Source organism: Castor canadensis, chromosome 4 (genome assembly GCF_047511655.1).
Source record: "Castor canadensis chromosome 4, mCasCan1.hap1v2, whole genome shotgun sequence".
NCBI lineage: Eukaryota > Metazoa > Chordata > Mammalia > Rodentia > Castoridae > Castor > Castor canadensis.
This window is the reverse complement of record NC_133389.1, coordinates 90494236-90517081: the sequence shown is the minus strand read 5'-3', so window position 1 is coordinate 90517081 and position 22846 is coordinate 90494236. Positions and strand designations below refer to the sequence as shown.

The 22846-nt window shown below is 41.8% G+C and overlaps 1 protein-coding gene across 7 annotated transcripts in view; it reads right to left on the bottom strand.

Annotated features, from left to right (window-relative positions):
- Mgat5 (alpha-1,6-mannosylglycoprotein 6-beta-N-acetylglucosaminyltransferase) overlaps window positions 1-22846 on the bottom strand; it is a 331452-nt gene that overhangs the window by 184721 nt on the left and 123885 nt on the right. For all 7 annotated transcript variants that reach the window (XM_074070613.1, XM_074070610.1, XM_074070612.1 and 4 more), the window contains one exon: window positions 16420-16584. In XM_074070613.1, coding sequence (XP_073926714.1) covers window positions 16420-16584 — 165 coding nt within the window. The remainder of the gene's footprint in view (window positions 1-16419; window positions 16585-22846) is intronic.

Here is a 22846-nt window from a genome sequence, read left to right as displayed (position 1 = left end):
TAAACCCCATAAAACATATGGAAAATGTCCAAGCCCTTCAAGCTATCAAACACATGTAAGACATCATGTTCCATTTATTGTGCTGGCAAAGCTTTTTTTTGTTTGTTTAAGAAAAATACCAAGTACTTACGTGCAGAATGTAAAACACAGTATTCCTAGAACAGAAACATACATCATTATTCTGACGTAACCTGCTGTTGTCTATCAGGTATTGATGCATATACCAGAGCCTTGCAGTTAGAAACGGCAAAGGTTTAGTCTCGAGAGGTACTGAGCTAAAAAAGGTTTCAGGCAGGAGGAGAGGGTAAAGGAGTGAGGTCTCCAAATTTTACAGGCCTGATCTCGAGCTCTGTATCAAAGTTTTAGCCATAAGGCTTCTGGTCTCTGGGCAGGAGGCTGAAAGATCCATTTCTATGGCAATAAACTAGAGGAAGGAGAGAGTGACACAGACAGCTGGGGACTTCTAAGTCATCTATCGTTCTATATGAGCTGCCTAAGCAGCTGTTGACCCTCACAGCCATATAAAACAGCATCTAATGATTACCAGACATTTGAGAAAACACGGTAACAGGAAAGGAATCAAGACAAACTAAATTACACATGGTGGTGCACATCTGCGATCCGCACTCAGGAGACTGAGGTGGGAGGCTGGGCTACACAGTGAGACCCTGTCTCAAAACACACACAATCAAGACAAACTCAGAAATGGAGAGGAAAAGTAAGAAAAGACAACCCCTAAGAGGAAAAAAGATACAGACAACAGGAAACAATTTAACAATATTTTAACAATAATATCAGACAAATAAGTGAAGAAACTCATGAAACCAGAACTAAAAGGTTGCCCTTTTGTTTGTTTGGTGCTGGGCTCAAACCCAGGGCCTCACGTATGCTAAGTACTTGTTCTATCACTGGACTAAAGGAACCTTGAGAAAACAGTAACTTTTTGAAATGAAGACTAAAATAGAAGAATTGATCATTCAATAGAGGAGTTAAGATTTTAAAGTTTGGGAAATCTTCCAAGAAATAGAGCAAAAAGATGAATGAAGAATAATAGGGGAGAAAAATAAGGTATAAGGAGGGGATGGGAATCAATCACTGATGTGTATAAACTAATTAACAAGTTCCAGAAGAAACAAGTGGGGTGGACAAGAGAGTTGTGGGAAGATAAGACTCTCCTATAGTTCAAGGAAATTTCCCAGACAAGAAAGATGTAAGTGTCCCAATGGAAAGAGTCCAGTGAAGGGTAAGAATAGGGACAAAATATGGCTCACACCAGCCACAAGAAATGTCAAGGCAAAGGGTAAAAAGCTAATTCCATAATCTTCCTGAAGGCCACGAGTCCCTTCCAGGTATGAAGAGACTTCACAAAAGTTCACTGGGTTTTGAAAAAGTGATAATGAAAACCAGAAGTCAGTGGAGCAGAATACTCAAACCTAGAATTTCATATGCAATGAATGTCATTTATGTGGGAAGGTTGAGTGGAGATAATTTTCGAAAGTTTAAGACATTTCAGAAAAATTTCTACCATGGAGCTTCCTTCTCAGGAAAGGACTGGAGGATGAGGCAGTAAATCAAAAAAGAGGAAGATATGCAGTACAAAAAAACAGGAGACCCATCCCAAGAGAGGGGACGGGGCATTGCGAACAACCCCAGGACAACTGTATGGCAGGCCCAGGAAGCAACCAGACCATGTTACAGCAGAGATGCAAGGCTCCAGGAAGACAGTTACCAAATCTGAAATGCAGGACTGAGATCAACTGAACTGTTGGCCATATGAAGGAAAAACTGGATGCAAAGTTTAGGGCTCAATTTTGTAAAGGTAAGAATGCTTGTTTTGTTCACTGACATATTCCCAGCACACAGGATAATGTATGCACACAGTAGTCCCCTTTTATCAGTGACAGATTTGTTCCAAGACTCCCAGAAGGTGCCTGAAACCACAAATAGTAGCAAACTTTATATGTATTATGTTTTTGTTCTAGTCATAAATAACTTAATTAATCAATAAGGCAAATAAGAGAATGACAACAACCAAAAATAAGTAGAATAGTAGAATAATAGAAGTTTTTTAATCCCAGCACTTGGGAGATGGAGACAGGGAGATGCATGAAGTCAAGGCTCTCCAGCTTGGGCTACATAGTGAAACCCTGTCTCAAACAAACAAAACAAGGACCTAAGATCAAAAAAATCCACAACAACAACAGTAAGCCAAACTACAAACTCTTGTTGAAAAAAAACATTACTATTTATTTTTAGAATTTTCTATTTAGAATTTTGGGACCTCAGTTGGATAGAGGTAATTGAAACCTGAAGATAAGAGGGGAATGATGTTCTTATTACAGTAATCAAAACTAAGCAAATATGAAAAGTACATTATAAACTCTCGGAGAATGTGAATAAAAAAGATAGCAGAAAGGCAATTCAAGTCAGGTGTGATGGCACACACCTGTAATGCCAGCACTTAAGAGGCTGAGGTAAGATCGTGAATTTGAAGCTAGCCTGGACGATAGCAAGCACCTGTCTCAAAAAGAAAGCAAAACATAACAAATGTATACATTTACTTCAGCCACAAAGAAGAACAAAATCATGTCATTTGCAGGAAAAAGGGTGGACATAGAGACCATTATGTTAAGCAAAATAGGACAGACTCAGAAAGAAAAGTCTGTTTTCTTTCATATGCAGAATCTAGATGCATAAATAGAAACAAATGAAGTAAAAGACATGAACCTAAATGAAGAACTATGTGGAAGGGAGGGACCAGGAGTGGGGGAGACAGAGAACAAGGGAGTGTGATTGGGAGTAGGGTAAATAAGATCAAAGTACATTATATGCATGTGTGGAAATGTCATAATGAAACCCATTATTTTATACAATATATATTTTTTGAGGTACTAGAGTTTGAACTCAGGGCCCACACCTTGAACCATTCCACCAGCCCTTTTATATGATGGGTTTTTTTGAGACAGGGTTTCATGAACTGTTTGCCTAGACTGGCTTTGAACCGTGATCCTCCTGGATCAGCTAGAATTACCCACATGAGCCACGTCCCCAGTTACAATAAGTTAATTTTTAAGAGCTGGTGGTATGGCTCTGGCAGTAGAATGCCTGCCTAGCAAACGTGACACCCTGAGTTCAAACCCCAGTACTGCACCACCTCCCCCCAAAAAAAGAAATAAAGAAAAGATAATTTGGTATCATTACATTTTACTACATGGCTAAGCAGTGTCTTTACAGAGTAATTAAGTACTGACCACTGATTTGATGGGAAGAGGATAAAAGGTGGGGAGGGGTGCTGGCTGTGGCGGGATAGAGTGTCAGAGAGCTAAATTCCCATTTTCTATAACAGAAGGTAATTTCCAAAAATGCAAGGTAAGAAAAACCAATGTATACATGTTTCTGATAAATATGAAGATGTATACTGAAAGAAACAACCAAGAGTTAAAAGTATTTGCATTTGAGGAGCATAAGTCAGTGGCAGGAAGCACTGGAGAAGCACAGTGCAGGAGACTGGAAGTTTGTCACAAGCCTTGTGAATCTGACTTTTAAAACTATGTACATGTACTAATGTGATAAACATTAAACTTACACCCTTTGACCATTCCATATGCCATTCCGTATCTAAAAATGTCTTCCAAGAGAATGATCGGACATTCAGGATTTATGTTCACTACAATGACCTTTATAAAAGGAAAAAATTAAATAGGAGCCCAATTAATATAAGAATGCTACATGCTTATTTTAAAAACAAAGCTTTTGAAGAATACACACACAAGAGACTGCTCCCTTAAAAATCAGGTTTTAAAAGTATAGTGAGTACAAATATAATTTTTAAATAATACTGTACATTCATAGAAAAAAAGTCTAGAAAGAAATAACTGTGTGTTAACCCTGTGGTCTAGATATCAGGATTATACGTCCTTTATTTCTCATTTATGCTTTTCTGTATTTTCCCAATTTCCTATAATGAATCTGCATTACTTTGTCAAGCATTACAAAAATATTTTTAAATCCTAAAGCAAAAAAATTAAAACTGATTCTTGGTTCTCTAGAGAAAATGACCGCATTTGAAATAATCACAGACAATTCTGTTTTATAAAGGTTTGACTTAAAATGATTTGGGTTTTTTGTTTTTTTTTTTTGGCTGGGGATCAAACTCTGTGCTTTGTTCTCGTGCATATTAGGTAAGCACTCTACCACTGAGCTACATCCCCAGGCATAAATCCATCTTTTACGATGGTGCAAAAGCCATATGCAGTGGAAGCCACAAATGGGTTTTGAATCTAGATCTTTTGTCAGGTTAGTGGTATGCAGTAGGATTCTGCTGTGAAGCAGGCAATAGCAAGAACCATAGCTTCCAGTCAGCAGGTGATGGGGAGGAAGCAACCCCAACTCTACAGTGTGCTGCCTCGCTCAGCCAGGATATTCACAGGTTAGGTGTAGTCCATGCATTTCAACTTGTGATACCTTTAATGGGATGCAACCCTGCTGCAAGTCTAGAAGCATCTGTATTGGTTAATAAGAAAATCGAAGAGTAAAGAATGCACAATGGCAAAATGGAAAACCAAAAAAGCATCAAAACTCACCAAAAAAAGTAAGCTTGCCAATCAAAATACTTACAGTATTTCAAAACCACCAAAAAGGTCTATACTGTCTTCTAAAGATCCAGAGTATCTTTTCTTTTTTCTTTCTGTTAGAGGGTAGGTAGTCATGGGGCTTGAACTCAGGGCCTCATAGGCAAGTACTCTCCCACGTGGCCATGCCCCCATTACTCTTAGTTTGTTTTACAGATGGACTTATGCTTTTGCCTAGGCCAGTCTTGGAATGAGACTGTCCTACCTTTCACTCCCAAGTATCTGGGATTACAGGTATAAACCTCCAAACCCAGCCAATATCTCCTATTCTTGAGTGTTAGACTATTCTCATCACTCAAAACGTCCTGCATGTGATCTTTTGGTATGATATTCAGTGAAATGCAATTATCTCAGCATGCTTCAATGTGGACTTCCACAGTCCAATAGGATAAAGCAGCCAGGCTTCTGCAACCCTGACACTCCTGTGTATGAAATTGGGAGAAATGTTTTCGAGGTCTGCTTTAGTGAAATATGATCAAGTTATGACTTGCGCTTAAGACAATAATCTCTCAAAAGAAAAATGTAGTGGCTAGATTTTGGTTCAATTTTATTATTACCCTCAAATCCAGCATACTTTTAGCACACGGGGTCATAGGCTTTATACTGTACTTTAGACAGCACCAATCACTTTAGATCCAGGTCTAGCAAAACTTTTCTGAAAAGAGCTAGACTATATACCATTTTTGGCTGGGTGGACCATAAGGTCTCCTTCACAATGACTTAATTCTGTTCTAGTAGAACAAAAGTTAGCCATAGGCAATAAGTAAACAAATGGACTTGGCTGTTTCAAATAAACCTTCATTTTATGTACCATCAGTCAGCCCTTCAAGTGTATTTTATCATGTGGGTCTTCCAATGTCCCCATGAGCTTTTTTCTGTACAGATGAAAAAACTGAGACTTAATTTCTCTAAGTCACTTAACCCAAGTCTCCCTGCTGGTAGAACTCAAATGCACACCCCAGTAGCCTAAGAGTGGAGTCTGTACTCCTGACTGCTGCACACACTCTGGTCTTACTGTGTTTGAAGCCACCATGTGAAAACATCTGCCTTTCAGGGCGTCAATACTGCTCTCTTACTTGTCCTATTTGAACCCAGCAGAAGCATAAATGATAGATGAGACAGTTTGGTAGTAAATAGTCTCTTTTGGTTTTAATAAGCCACCTCCACAGTACAATTAAAAGGACACAATAGTGTTCCTTAAACACACTCCAGGAGAAGGTATCTTGGAGCTTGAGGACACACTGATTCATGTCACTGAAACAACCTTGCCCAGACAGTCCCAAGAATTCATCTCGTCCTCGTTTAGTGTCTCTTCTTGAGTCTTTTCCTGAAAATTCACCCAACCAATAGCAGTATCCCAGCCTTCACAATCATTACCACCAGACCTAGCCCATGTTTATACATTTGTTTATGATCTAACTTCACTGCTAAAATGCAATCTTCAGGAAAGAAGAAAACTGGTTTTGCTCACTACTCTTGTCTTCAGTGCCCAGAAAGTGCCTGGCACAGAACAGGCACTCCTAGTATGCTTCAGGAATAAACCAAATCACTCAGTCCCTGGGGTGGGAAAAGAACAGCTGTTTTGTATGTCATCTTTTGGCTTAGCTGTAATTTCCAAATTTTCAGCAGTAAAATTGCATCTTTCTTCATAACAGGGAAGAAAGGACGTTTTTTGAATTTTTTTCTTTGTGAAAACATAACCCTGTTATTCATTTATACACATAAGTAGAGATATGGCTGCTTTGGCCACTGGTAGCCTGGAGGCATGAAAAACACTGAATTCATTCCCAGGTGTCCTGGGATGACTGGTCAGTAACCCGGGCTCACAGCTTGGCCCGGCAGCACACACCATGGGTGTTCCTAGACAACTCAGCTGCTACTAATGGCCCTCTGCCCTCAGGGAACAAGTGTCCCTGACGTGGCACTGCCACGAGCCAACAGCCACCGTCTTAATTTTCATGGCATTCCTGGGTAGTACAGGGAAGGCAGTTTATCTTCATCACCATGTCATTCATGTCTGACAGATACAAGAAATGTGAAGAGAAAACCAATCTTGTAACGGCCTCCTGAGAACACCCATCTGCCTTTCGAGAGTTAGGATTCAGAGAACTGAAAAGAAATGACTGGAAATTCAACTAAGTGTTTCAATGTCAGATACCATCAGATGCAGCTTTACTAATCTTCTCTTTGCCCCAACTTAACTGCACCCTAAAATAAAGTCTTAAATATTTACTTTGTTCTTCTGCAAAGATTTAGTGCTATAACTTGTACTGCTCACATTAACCATTCTAAATGAAAGCAATTATGGAGAAGATTCTATTAGCAGAGTTTAGACAGGTTAATGACTGTCTTCCCTTGAGAGCAGAACATGCTCGAGCAGGAATTCCCTTCCTGTTTTGGAACAGGAAGCTACATAGAGGGGTCAGGCACAGCTTCAGGATGTGCTTAATTATGTGTCACAGGTGATACAGGGGCCATAGGAACCCACCATGTAATAGGGTAGGTGTCCTTCTGGGCCAGTTCCTATAGGCCTTTCCCATCCTCATTTTCATATGGCTGCAGAGTTTGAAGGGTATTCCCAAGACCACAAAGATCAAGCAAAACCAAGAGGTTCTCTTGAGCTAGGATGAAAGCAGCCTTGGGATGAGGGTCAAGAAAGGTACCCTGAGCACTGGTAACTATGGTGAGGGCTTCAGTCCTTCCCACCCACTGAAGTGAGTGCCAGGATTCCAACAGCAATGCTGGCTTCCCACCTAGATGCATTTTTACTGCCTGAGACAGGCCCAGACCACTCCATCAGTGTTTGCCACCTTATGTCTGTGACTGCTCCTTTCCAACAGGGAATGAATTTGAGGGCAGAGCCAGCAGGTCAACGGGATGAGGCCTTGTACCAGATCTCTGTGTGCACAATCTCACTGCATCCTTACTGTAAGGACAGCATTAGCATCAGTATCTGTTGCACAGAGTACAAAGCTAGGGTTCAGCAATGATAAGCAAAAGTCCAAAAGTAAGTACTTAAAGAGCAGGTGTTCTATTCAAGAATCTCTGATGCCAAAGACCAGGTTCAGGCTGTGATCACTAAGCTTCCATAAAACACAGCATTGGACCCCGGCAGTTGGCACACCTGTTTAGCACCGACCATCTACTATACACCTGGCCAGCGATCAGACCTGGAGTTGGGTTCTTAAGAAACATATAAACCAATGGCTGGAACTTACTGAGCTCTTATTTTGTGCCTGGTTACCTTGAGTATTTTACACATGTTGACTCAGTCTTAATAAAACCATGGCCTGGGAGCTTTACTCCCTTTTCATAAATGTGGAAACTAACTGGGTTTATCCAAGATCGTGGACCAGGAGGTGGCTGAGCTGGGATTTGAACCTAGGCAGTCAAGGTTCAGAGTTTGTGTCTGCTATAGCTGTTAATCAATCAAGTCCCCCAATAGGAGAAAACGTTATTAACACAAAGCCCTCAATGGATATTCACTTGTGGTTCGTGTACAATGACTTTGGTTCAAAAGCCCATCTCTAGCTGCACCAAGGTAAAGAGAAAGTTACCACTGAAAACGTTGAATTAAGCTCACCAACATGCAGCATCAAGACAGCTTACAGTCTGCTAAGGGCGCAGGTGTCCAACTCTGACCAGGCAATCAAAATGCAATTTAAAATCCTCTGTCATATCGACATACAGATCCTGCTATGGATCTGCATCATGCACCTGAGACATGCTGAACATTCAAGGGTGAAAGAGGGACAAGAAACAAAGGCTCTGTGATGAAGGTATGTCTCCTGTGCCAAACCAAGGGCCAGCTCTCAAACACATACCTAACTGGATCCCTTTTTTTTCTAATTTCTCCAGTCAACAGAGAATTTCACACCACCTTCACTTCACATGCTTTCTCTCTTCTTTTCCTGGGATAAAAGTGAGAAGAAACAAAAACAAAACCCAGGGCTGGGGGTGTAGCTCATGGTAGAGCACTTGCCTGGGCTGTGTGAAGCTCTGGGTTTGATTCCCAACACCACAGAACAAAAACCAAAAAAAAAACCAACCAAATAACCCAACGAAATGATTTTCATGTAGTAGGCAATCTAATTTTAGCAGCTGTGGATATGCAGTCAAAAGCAAGCTTAATGGAAAATCTCTCAAAACCCCACAAATCTCCTTTTAAAAAAAATCTTCTCAAAAACATGGAGAGACACATCTCCCTTCCACTAAAACAGCTTTATTTCAATTTTTTTCTGTGTTTTAAATCCCAAACTCTGAAAGGAGACTACTGAAATATGTATCAATGAAAACAGGTAAAGAATTAAACAGCAAAAGACAAGGGACCATGCGAGAGAAAGCATATGCTACATTGTAGCTGTGGAATGTCTACTGAAACAATACCATATGTAAGCTGATAGCATCACTGTATACACTCAACTCATTAAGCCAAATTAGAGCAAATGCTGTCACCTTCTGATTAAAACAAACATGTCGAATTCCAGGGTGGCCCATCTCTGAAACAAAGAACAACCGTGCAGAGGCATTTCACTGTCACCAGTGAGACCTGCACAAGGTCCCCAGGCCAGCTCTTCAGGACACACCACTGAGGGAATGCTGCTGCGCTTCTCACTGGGTCCTCATCTAATGGCCAGGGAGAAGCAATGCTCCCTGCAGGGACACATATTTTCACTTTCCTTCTGTCCTCTCTTCCTTTTTGGAAGTGCTATAGTTTGAACTCAGGGCTTTGCACTCACTAGTCAGGTGACTGACCTCTTGAACAACACCCTCAGCCCTTTTTGCAGTACTCTTTTTGAACAGGGTCTCCCACTTTTTTCCAGGCTATCCTGGACTGCGTCCCTTCTATTTATGCCTTCCTCATAACTGGGATGACAGGCAAATGTCACCAAGCCCAGATTGTTGGTAGAGATGGGGTCTTGCTCAAATTTTGCCCAGACTGGCCTTCAACTGTGATCGCCCTGATCTCTACCCCCCATGCATCTAGGATTACAGGGAGCACTAGCCATACTCTTACTTTTTGAAATGAAAAAGCTACATGCTCCTTGATGGGTCTGTAATTAGTGCCTAGTTCTTAGGACTGGTGGGTTGCTGCCTCCTTCCTGTAAGAACTATTAAGGCAGAGCAACCTCTAAGGTAGAGTAGGTGACTAAAACTCTTTAAAAACCCTACTTGCAGTCATTATAATGAGCCACCAAGAAATAACAAAATAGATGACCTTATTATGGAACCTGTTTTCAGACAATACAAAGAAGAGTTTCTTTTTAACAATAAGGCAGTCAGTTTCCCAGATGCCTTTAGAGATTCCCTAAGTATTCAGGGATCTGCCATAACAGGCAAGTGATGGAAAGCGTGCTTTAGAAGTGAAGGTGGGGTCATCTGTGTCATGACAACACACCCTGCACACAGTGGCTAACCTGGTGTGTGGAGGAGGATTATACTCAGCTGGACACTTACTGAGGACCTATTTGTCAGGCTCTTGGCAAGGCACTGGACTTAACCAAAAACTGTAGGGGACTGCCAATGCTCTTGAGCCATCTTAGTGACTGCTGTGGAGACAAGCAATAAATGGACAAGTCCAAAGATGCAGGTAACAGGTCCCTGGGACACAAATAAGGGGCAGGAGGGAGGTCGGAGAAGGATTCATAGGAGCCAATGCTGTTCATAGGGCTTGAAAAAGATGACAAATAAAAATTAGCCAGAAAAATGGAAGGGTGTGTCAGACAGCAAACAAAAATGGAACCATAGAAAGGGCCTAAGTAAGCAGTGTGCTGTGGCTGGGAATTTCCAGCAGGGCTGGGGCACGCTTACTGCAGCATTTAAAATGGGCAGAAAGACAGGGGTGCAGCTCAGGGTGTAGCATGTGGGAGGCCCAGGGCTTGTCCCCAGCACCTTAAAAAGAAGAAAATGGTAGCAGACAATTAGTAATGCAGAAACTCTGCCCTGTGAACCTTCAAGGAGAAAAAAGCTTGAGTCAGGCTCTGGAAATCTAAATTCTAACATGACTAGTGTCCCTGGAGCCATATGCATTTTATCACCTTAAATTCTCAAAACCACCCTAACCCCATCAAATGCACACTACTGTTACTTACTTCATGTTACAGATGAGAAAAGTCAGCTACAGGAAGATTAAGAAATGTGCCTAAAGTGACAAAACAATGAAGTGGTAAAGCCAGGATTTGAACTAGAACAGTTGGGCTCCATAAACCTTCCCTTCTACGGTCTCTCATGTCCCAAACCCTAGAACCAAAGTTTCAACTGCCTTCAAACCAATATTCCAAATGAATGGCCCAGGCAAAGTACTTCCCACTTTCTGATTCCCATTAACACAGGGCTGGTGTCTTCACAAGCCTTTGCTGGTTGTTTCCTCAATAAATGAGTCATCTCATCATCCATTAAAGCTAGACCTTTGGGTCTTCATGATGGCTTCACCATCATTCTCTCCCATGGGTCCAGCAGGATCCCCATCACACCAGCTTCATCCTGACATGGCTCTCAGGTCTCCCCTTCTCCCTGGGCCTCATGTATTTGTTTAGTTTCAGGCTTTTTCTCCTCCCTGGGCAGACTGAACTCTCACCTGACTTCCAATTGGGTCCCCTTCACATGTGCTTCAGTGCCACCTGGCTGTTAATTACTCCCTGAGAATACAATCTCATCTATTTATCTTCCTGCTTTAACCTCTCCTCAGCAACCACTTGCAAAGAATGAATGACAAACTGCTCAGTTTTTCAAGGAAAGCTCTTCAGTTTCTTTTTCTCTAGAGCTACAAATATGAGGTATGGGGTATTTTATGCTGGAAACTCCATGGCTGAGAACCTGTTTTGTTTTCCTTAACTTATTTAATTCTCTCTCTCATATCTTGATAATTACATATACCCTGCTCCAAATTAATAAATGGGATTCATTCTAACATTATGCAATTTAAATCCATTCTCTCAGACTACTTTGTACCATTAGTAGTCTGAATTAGTGGCTCTTTCATGAAAGGAAATAATTATTTTCAATATAAGCAGAAGCAAAATGCACACTGCCAAAACGTATTGGTTGTGGGCCAGGAAACGAGCTTAAGGTCAGGGTTCCCAGTCTTCTGAGTTTATAAAATTTCTTTCCTTGGAGTTCTCAAAGACCAATTGCAAAGCAAAACAGGGTGGGGGCTGGGGGGTAGCTTGCAAACAAGCTAGGAAGAAGGGAAGAGACTTCAGGTCTCAGCTTTCCAGGCAGGAAACACGAACATCTGACTCAGACATCTTTGTATACTGACCATAAGTGGAAGTACCTCCTGCCAACAGGTTCCAGAAATGCCTTACAGATCAGGGTTCCTCAGCCACAGTACAACTGATGTTCAGAGCTGGAAAGTTCTCAGTTGTGGGCTCTGCCCTGTATACTGGGGTATGTTTAGTAGCATCCTGGACCCCTTCCTATTAGATGTAAATAGCACCTCCCAGTTGTGACAACCAAAAATGTCTCTAGATGGACAAAATTATGCACAGTTGAAAATTATTACTATAGATACACAGCCTTGAAGGTCAGCATCGCTTCTCCTGAACAGTACTTCTTAATGATAAAAATTGAAAAGCCCTTGACCACACAAAGTGGAAACCACAACAATGACGTGCAACTTCTGTGAAGACTCCAAAAGAATAGTTTCTGACAAGTATCCAAGTATTTATCGCTGCCTTTGCAAAAACAAAGCAGAAAGTGACATGGGAAGATGGAACGTGTTTGCTTCTTGCTCAAATCAACAGGACAGCCCCCTGCAGTGTGCTCATGCCCTCTGCAATATCTGGGGTCCCACTCCCTGGGTGTGGGAACTGCGACACTTCAGGTGCTACTTCAACACAAGTGATAGCAGTCGTACACAAACAGGGAAAAAAGCACAGGTGCAACCTAATTTCAAGGTCCATTAGCAGTACAAAGCTGGGAAATAACACTTCCAAAGGCAAGCCCGGAACTCAGTGGGGACATTTTTCATTTTCAATATTCAAATTGTAAGAATAGAAATGATTGTTGTTTTTAAGAACAGCATCCATATTCACATACACTGCACTCCAGTCCCAGACATGGGAAATGTGTGTGGCCAATGACATTTGAAAAAAGAGCAAACTGCAGGGCTGCCTAACATTCAGTTTAGACTGAATACCAGGAAACAGTCACTTGAGTTGTGCCTGCACATTCAATTTGGTGATTGTGTTTCCCAATTGACACTGCAGTTATAAGTGGTCACAACACAAAGTGGATGCTAACATATTCTGACTTTCAGTGAAGAGGCAACACTGGTCAATTATTCAGCAGCTGAGTGATAGCAACTGGTTATTGATAGTATAAGTAAATAATGCACATGTGCACATACACCCCTCAAAGCATACATCCTCTAAGACATTACTCCCACCCCATGAAATTTGATATTTTTGACAAGGGAGTATTCAAGCCCTTTCAGAGAATAAATCTGGATAAATTAATTTACTATGCGATTGGTGGAAGGACAAGGATTTTTTTCAACTTTCTTTTTCATTTCTTTGATTCCCCTTCCTCTCCAGCAAGATAAACAGAGCTCACACATACAGTTCAATCTGATTCTCAATTTTAATAAAGTTCATTTCCACCTAAAATTTCTCTAGAGGCACATTTACTTTCACATAATAAAAAAGCCCAAGGGTGATACATTTGGAAAGAAAAGCCATTTTGGATAAAAGCCACATAGAACACAGCTGAACAGAGCAAGGAAAGGGAACACACACACACACACATACACACACACAGCTGTCCCTTTAAAGAAAATAAATCCAGGGAACCCTTCTTCAACTGCTATGGCACCCAATTTAGAAGCAGTTTATAGTCAACCAGAAGATCTATCAACAAGCAATAAGACACAACAGTAAGCAATCAGAAACATCAGTGAGCAGTAAAGACACACCAGGGAAAGCATTTCTGAGCAATTACCACATGTCTTATGCAGGAAGGGAGAAAGAAAAACTTCACTCAGCTAGGAGTCGAACCCCATAAAAGGAAACTCTTGCAGCTCAGGAGCCATTTTCCAGATGACAAGAGGGCTCTGAGGACCAACAGTGTAGCCATAGACTAGGGAGAGAATAGAAAAGCAATGACAAACTGCTCATGAGTGAGAACCATTAACTTAAGTTCTCATTCTTCTTTTTGGCACCTTGATCTATAGGAATGGCAGACAGTAAAAAAAAAAAAAAAAAAAAAAAAGAATGTGTTAGCTAACTGATAAGAGACCTTCCAACTCTGTGGGAAATGGAGGAAGACGCCCAAAATATCCACATACAATCTGGCCCTAATAACAGGCTGCCCCTGCACACTGAGGAACCAGGTGTCACAAAGACCAGGCAAATGAGCACACTCCATGACACAGAGAACCTCCATATCAGATGAGTTATTAAACACCCCAGGAAACTTAGCTTCCCTTTTCTAGAACATTCTAGAAAATGGTAACACCTTTTTGCAGACTCCTCCCTTTGTAATGGTTTACAAATGGAAATGAGACAGGGAACAAACGCTCAGAATCTCTTCCCCATAGAGCACTAGGAGAACATCAGTTGAGCAAAAAGGAATTCAGGACCAATGGTTCCCCCTACCCACTACTTAAACTCAGTAACAACTGGAAACCACTTCTCAGATGCCCTACAAAGATTAAGTAAACCCCTGAATCTTGGAGAGGCAGAAAGAGCCACTGGCGTGTGAAGGGTGGTTACTATTAGCTTCCTTGCCTTCCTTTCCCATATGTCTGGCTCACAATCCATTTCTCTTCTGTCTCTCCTGCACAAGGCACCTATGCTTCAATTCTACCCACCTCCGTCCAGAGTGTACCTTCCTGCAGGATGCCTCCCCAGTCACTCCCACCTCACAATGGCCATAGTTTATATTACTTTATGCACGTATGTTATTTCCCTAGTTAGCCAATAAAAATCTTGAAGGAATCAACTATATTTGCACAAAAAGGATGTAAAGGCATGAGAATAAGGTTAACTATTAAAGGTAAACTCTAAATTTGCTCCTATTTCCCACAAAGGAAAACAATAACAAAAATAAAATACTCTGGTTTTTTGAATATTAAAAACATATAGCAGTGGCACATTTAAAGGAGCTCGAATCTGAGCCAACGGCTTAGAGAATATGCTCAAGAGACATTTGTCAGCTAAGTTAAACTATCTAGACACATGTTTCAAAGAAGCAGCCCCCAAGTCCCTCCCATGCCATTTTTGGAGGTCACCCATGATTCTGTGCCTTGAAACTTGCAGCCCAGGCAGAGAAGTCTCTCTCTGTGGTCTGGCGTACAGACAGGATTGCTTGAGGCAGCAAGATCACACAGTAGAGGAGAGAATGATGGCACAAATGTTTACATGGGCCCTTAACCTACAGGAAAGAGGCAGTAGAGAGAGGGCAAAATTAAAGGCAGAACACTCCCATTCCACCTCCAAAATTAGGTAACACAAAATCAGAGAAGACCTTTCCAAAAGCATCTTCTACTGGGAACAGGCACAGGGAGTAGAGACTGGAGAGGCATGGTTTCCGTTTATTAATAAGCAGCTCAACACAGTGGGAGGTTTTCTTGTCTAATTAACAGAAACTGCTGGAAACTGCAGGGAAGATAGGATTTACGGCCTGGATGACACTGCCTCTGTGTTGTAATTAAAAGTTATTTTTAATGCTTTTGTTTGGTAGATACTTTGGGTTATTAGAAATATAGTTTGCAACTTAAAATTGCTAAAGGGCAAAGAACATAACAAAAAGGTAATACAACCAGCTGCATAATGTGAAACGATTAAATGTTTTGACACTGAGATGTGAGAAAGGAAAAGAATCTCTGCTACTTAAAAATGTGAATTTTTACCAGAAAATCGGAGAGAGAAAAAAAATGAGTTTTAAAAGAGTGTGAAACTAGACTTCTTTTTAAATTTAAAAAATAATTCAGCTACTCAGTAACTCAAGAGCTGGGGGATTGCACCCAGAGGAAGTATAGATAGCTTATTCACAACCACTCATCCAAAGAACCTAGTCCCAATCCTTGGGCTCTGTGCTTTCTCCTGGGTTCCTACGAAGCAGTGCTTACCCTACCAAGTGCAGCCCTGGCTCACATGCAAAAGTCCAGGTGCTGACCCCAGGGCAGTGTGATGGAAAGGTGGGCCCAATGTAGCTGTGGACAAGGACATACTGCACACAGTATGGGTTTTGTTCTTAACCCATTTCCCTTCTCTGGTCTGAGATTCCCACTTCAAAAAGGGATCAAACAAAATGGTCCCTTCCAGTGGGAATTGCTTGGTGGTATCCATGAGTGGCTATACCTGGCCAGCATGAGGTAGGGGACACTTATCTCAAAGGCTATTTCCAGAATTACTATCACTCCACATACACATACGAGACATTTTCCACCCTGGCAGTTCTACATTAACAACAGGGAAGAGGACAATCTACCATATATAACAGACTTCTGAAACTGTCTGACAGGAGTGGGGAAGAGGAAGGGACTCTTAACTGGTGTGAATGTCTCAGATAACGTCTATATTTCATTTAACCTACTTTATGAGCCATCTCAGTAGAAGTCAATTCCAGGAGCTCATTATGTGCACATGTGTCAGAGAAACCACCGGAAATTACACATTGCAATGAGCCCACAAACACATTTTGACATTTGTTATTTGAAAAATAAATTTAAATACCTTCACAACAACCATACCAAATTTATGGAACTTATACCAATAATAAGCACTGCGCCCTGGTCCAAAGGAGGATTCAAATTTGTGTCAAGACATGGAATTGCCATTCTTACCTGCCACATTAATTTTCTCAAGTGCTACCAAGCTGGGGACAGCTGTGGTGGAGTTGGTCGAATTTGTTGCTGTGCCATTGATCACGAGATTGTCCACCTTCGACTCCAGCTTGCCTATGCGTTGCAAAATGTTATCCAATAACACAGCAAGAGTTTTCTTCAGATCTGTAAAAGAAAATGCAGAGAAGTTTAAAACTCTGCGGCCTCACATGGAGCGCAAAACTTCTCAAATGTGAGCTGGTTTGTAGCTCACTCAATAGAGCATTTGCTTAGCATGCATGAAGCCCTAGGTTTTATGCCAACACCACAAGGAGAAAAAAGTCCAAACAAACAATAACAAACACCTTCTCAAACATTTCTGAAATGGTACAAAGACCTGTCCTAAGAAACAAAACAAAAAACAAAAACACATCTTAAAGACAACAGGGACCATCTTCAACGGTCCCAGGCCCTACCAAATTTGTCCACTGCAGAATGCAAGTTTGAGAAGGAGTGATGTCCTAAAATTATTTTAAAATACTAGGTCCAGAAAGAAAAATCTTTGCTACATAGCATACTACCACAGTCCTGCATTAAATTCTTCCTTCTAACAGCACGTGGTTACTGATACACAGAACAATAACCCAAAGGTGTAGAAAGGTCTCCAAGTAGTTTCTGGATCAAGTTCATTGTTACTTTTAGTATTATGGTACTCTAGCATGCCCCAATTTTTGGACAAGTGTTTGTTTCTGTGGGTTATATATTGCAGCACCTAATAAAAACTACAGTTTTAGATTTCCATGCATGCTAGATAACCCAGAGTTGACTATAATAAGATTCAGAAAATACTTAAAAGACCAAAGTCATCATTTGTTCACAAATATTCAATAAACTATCATGTGCCAGGCACTATTCTGCATACTGGGGACAGTCTCTCATGGTGACTACATTTTTCAGAATAGGGTTCATTTCTTGCACATCTGTCTGTACACTAAAAAGTGTGCACTTCCCTAGAACATGGTCTTCATCCATATATAAGCATTTATTATGCTTATTTGTAACATAATGCACAGGGGTAGAAAAAGAGAGACATAGGCCCTCGCTTCTGGAAACTCACCATCAAAGAAAGACCTACTGACTTGTATGTGTCAGAGAGGCAGATGGACAAGAGCAGAGCCAAGCCCACTAAGCACTGGGAGTGGGCCAGGAGAGAAATTCCCAGTGTGGGCAGCAGGAGGTAGAAGGGCCCTGAATTAAGACAAATGGGAAGTGTCACTTTCCATTCTACTGAGAACAGAGCAAGCTTGCCTCTGAGCAGGTGCTCTGATCTGCCAAAAACCACACACCTGGTCAATTCTCCAACCCAGACACATTGGCCCAGCTGCATCCAGGCAAAGAGAGAAACTCATTAGAACAGAACCACAGGTTTGCAGTTAACTTGGAAGTTTGTGTTCTCAGTGGTTTGCAGATAGTATCACATATGCCAACTAAAACCTATAAACAGAAACAAAGCCCATATCTTCATTTTGAAAGTCTGGCTCTTGGCATCATCTCATCCCAACTCCAAACATGAGACTTCCTCCCAATGATAAGATCTGTAGCAGCTGATTAATTCATTCATTCTAACGAGTATCCAAGGCCCTTTATTTGCTGTATATCTTCCCTAAAAGTATTATAACTTTTAAAATTTTTCTGTATATTATGATTGTTTGGACATCTTCAAAAACCTTCCTCACTGTCCTTCCAGAAGCAGTCAATTCTTAGAAATGGCAACGGGCCCAGCCTGAAGCACATCTTTGACAATGAAAACTAACCAGCCCAGAACCATAATATCTTCACTATCTAGCCTGTACACTCCAGGGTCACCTTAACCATCCCAGGGCCAGGTACCAGGCAAGTAGGGGCCACCACTACAGTCTACACAGTTCATACCAGTCAATCCTAACCTGTTCAGACTGCCCTGTCTTGCTTTCCTCAGGAAACCCAGTAACTTCAGTAAATGCAGTGGCCTGAACCTTCCCCTCACTGCTGTTTTCTGCCTCCTGACCACCCTGGTATCTCTCCACATGGGCCTGCATGGCATGCTGTGCTTCCTGTCCAGGACCTTTGTTATAAGACACTTCCTTTTCCTGAGCCTCTCCTGAGTCCTGTGGCTGTCCCTGAATAAGCAGCTCAAGGACAAGCCAGCCAGAGCACTGAGGCCCCAGGTTTAGACTGTGATGGCAACAAAGATGGAAGGGAAATAATTTCTTAGGTCCTATGTCACACACATACACAAACCATTCTGGTTTATCCTCATATTCTCCCTGTGAGGTAAGTACAACTCCATTTTATAGTTGAGGAAACTGAGGTTCAGAGACAGTGTGAGTGTAAGTCTTTCATCTAACACGTGTGGTTGAGGGTGCAGACTGTGGAGCCAGATTTTCTAGGTTTGAGTCATAGCCCTTCATTCCTGTCTGTCTCTGCGTAACGGTGATATGGACAGGCCTCCTGCTTTGGGGCTGTTGTGAAGACAGAGAGGGCCAGGGGCTCAGTGGTAAGGTTGGTTAGCAGACTCAAGGCCACGAGTCTTATATGACTTAGTTAATATTTATAAAGCATTTCAAATACTTCTTGGCACGTAATAAGCACTACATAAGTGCCTGCTAATAAATAAAATAAAACCTCTCTCTGGAAAATGCTTTGTCCTTTCTAAATTCGTCTGTCCTTGGGCGACACAAAGCTTTATTAGTTTACCGAAGGGTCATGAGCTCACTCTTCTCTGGGGCTGCAGTCCCACGGTCAGCAAAACTCAGTGTGTTCCCAGCACATCATTAGATGGCATGGACAGCGGGAGTCAGTCACCCGCTCAGCTCTGTCACTGCATTTAATGCATTAACTGGCTCTTCCACATTCTGAAGATTACTGGGGGACATCTGTGCCAGTGAGAGGTAGTTAAGCTCAGTAGAAACAGTCCTCAGATGTAGGACATCAGTCTCCCCCTTCTCCATCCTCTTTTCCTAGAGCCTGCATCCCCTCCAACTATTGCCTGTGTTAAAATAGCCCTGAACCATCACCAAACACAAAAGCCTTGGCCCTCTAGGATGGGCAGCTCAAGTTTCAAAACCTTGGCCTCCTGACACTGTGGGCCAGCTCACTCCGTGTTGTGGGGACAGTTGTGTGCACTGTAGGCTGTTTGGCAGTCTCACTGGCTTCTATTAACTAAGTGACAGGAGCAATTCCCCAGATGTGACCACCATAACTGTCTCCAGACATTACCCAACACCTTGGGGCAAAACTACTGGATTACATACAGTCTCCCCACCCTTCCATCCCCATTGCTCCTCTGGGGATGTAGAGAGTGAGTAATAGTGGAGCAGTTATACACTTGGGAATGCAAGGTGAGAAGTGACTCAGTGAACTTGCATGAGGCATGGCTTCCATGCACAGGAGGCACTGCTACTTTTCTCCCCCTCTAGAGCCAACAGAAGTTGAGTCACTGTGAATGAACTCTTGAGGTCTGGAAACCTTCTGGAACCATGTTATAGGAAACAATCTAACAGAGTCCTGACTGACCCTAATTACTGGTCTATTTGGGACACAAAGTTGTCACATTAATGATTAAAAAGATATTCTCCTTCAATTCTCAATTACAGTTTACTAGGAAGAATGACCTACTAGCTCTTATTGACGCTGTCTGTCACGGACTGACCTCTTGTGACCATGTGACACTGAGTGAAGAAATACATTTGCAAATAGGAAAAAGGATGCAAATGGTCACCATCACAATCACCCAATACCACCACAGAGTCAGTTCTGTCCATATGCCAGCTCCCTCCCAAGCACTTTGCACAGATCAACTCACTGAATCCTACCAAGACATAAGGGGAATATGTGGGAGTTCCCATTGCATCTGACAGATAAGTCAGCCACCACACAGGAAGCCCATGCTGCCTCTCAGAGCCACCATGGACCTGTCTATCAGCAAGCATCTCTGCCCTGCTGCTTCTGAACCTACAGATGGTGTGTCAACCTCTGTGACTCAGCCACTGTGCTTATTAAGTCCCATCCTGACCACCCTCAGTGCTGTCACTGTCCTGTGGCAACTCCAAACACCTCAGCCAGTGTCATTGAGCAATGCCTGCTGATGCTGAATTGGAGCCTAACAGGCAAATCAAAACTTAAAAGAATTTAGAATCTGCCTTTGTACATCTTCCATCTTAGAATGAAGATGGACTATCAGGCTACTGAAAATCTTGGACTTTCTAAGCACTTTACCTGGGTAGGCATGAAATTAAACTTCATTTTCAACTCAAGCAACATTTTGAGTTACCATTTCCCAACAGTCCAACAAGATAAAAGATGTTATTAGTGAGAAACACAAAGAACAAAGATGACACAAAGCCCATCCTTCCAACTGAGCACAGGGCCTCGCACACCATAGCGCTCCTTAAGTACCTTTATATAAGTGAATGAATAAAACAAATCAACTATACTCTCGCTACAAATACTTAACAAAGTTCACCCATAAATTATACCTTTCTGGGTAATAAAATTATTTCTCACCTTTGCATTTTACAGTTACATCTGCAAAAACTGTTAACAGCCTTATTGCAATTTTAAACAAATAGTGGAATATTTTTGTTTGCACTTTAGTCTTAGTGGTAACCCATTTATACAAAACTGTACACTGCAGAATAATTTCTACAGAGTTTAATAAGAAAACAAGAGTGAAAACATTCCTCCAAGTTCTAGTATAATGTTTTTATATTTATCATTGTGTTTTACAGTTATTATGGCAGTAAAATATATCGTCACCAGGATTACAATTTTCAATTACTAATGAGCTTTAAAAGTTTGTCTCAAAGCCTTAGTAATAAAAATTTAATCCCATCATTACTTCTGCAATTCTATGTTCCTAAAATTCACTATACATGATAAAGATGAAATCAAAGTAGTGAAAACATTTGTAATGTCTGAAGTCAACTTTGGTTTCTATCATATCAGAAGTTCTTTTGATAAGTGATGAGATGGATTAAGTTGTATTAGAACAGAACCTCTGAGATTGTCTGTAACTTTTCATTTTCAGGAAGCCATGACATTATGGGGTACAAATGACAGGAAGGTACCTACACAACCTTGAGCAAGATGAATAGGAGATATCACATCTAGTCATTCTTTGCTCTGTGTCAGGAATCCAAGGAGAAGAGACTTCACAAGAAACAGGGAGCTAGGTGCAGAAGGCAGGAATAGGGAGGGCTGAAGTTTGAGATCAGCCTGGGAGAAAAAGTTAGTGAGTACCTCACCCCCACCTCAACCAATAAAAGCTGAATGTGGTGACATGGGCCTGTAATCCTAGCTACAAGGGAGGTATAAATAAGAGGATGGAAGTCCAGATCACCCAGGAAAAAAATGTGAGACCCTAATTGAAAAATAAAGCCAGAAAGGGCTGGGGCATTGCTTAAGTGATAGAGCACTTGCCAAGCAAGCACAAGGTGTTGAACTCAAACAGTAGTACCAGATTAAAAAAAAAAAAAAGGAGGGGAGAGGAGGGGAGGAGAATGGAGGAAGGAATGAATGAAGGGAGGGAAGGGAAAGAAAAGAAAGAGAAGGAGGGAGGAAGGGAGGAAGGAAAGGGGGAGGAGGGAAAAGAGGCAGGAGATAAGAAGTGAGAGAGAGAGGGAGGAAAGAAAGGAAGGGAAGGGAAGGAGGAAGGAAGGAAGGAAGGGAAGGAGGAAGGAAGGAAGGAAGGGAGGGAGGGAGGGAGGGAGGGAGGGAGGGAGGGAGGGAGGGAGGAAGGGAGGAAGGGAGGAAGGGAGAGAGGGAGGGAGGAAGGGAGAAGGAAGGGAGGACCCTAATGGTGGAGTAGTTTATGTATCTATCAGCAAGAGCCTATGCTGTCTCCCACCCCACTTGGCCAGGGCCATGCTTCCAAAGCAGTAGCCTTCAGCCCTGCTGGTCAGCCTTAGCTGTGGAGTTAGTCACCAAGTCCCATCTTCAAGGTACTACAATGGAATCTGCAGAAACCACGTATCCAGGATCTGGGCAAGGCCCCGGTTGTGATCTACTTTTAAGGTGTGGCCACCATGACATCATAGCACAGAATCAACCGTGCAATGAGCTCAGGCTTATATGTGAGCTGCCAAAAATAACTACAACTGTGTCTTCTCCTAACTCAAATCCCTTTCACCACAGTTGCCCCGAGAGACAGGACATCAACAACACAGTCACAGCCCAACTTCACTGGTTGCTCTGGAGAAACCTGTGAAGACAGGGCGTTAATGAGAAAGGAAGGTGCTAATGAAAAAGGAATTAACCTTGACCTCTTATTTCCATTAACTGCCAGAAATGTCGAGTTTCATCAATTATATATTTTTAAATTAATTTTAAAGTGACCTTTCCATGAAAAGATAATACTGTTACAGTAAAGACCAAAACACAGTTCATTGATTGTGTATAAGGGCAGACA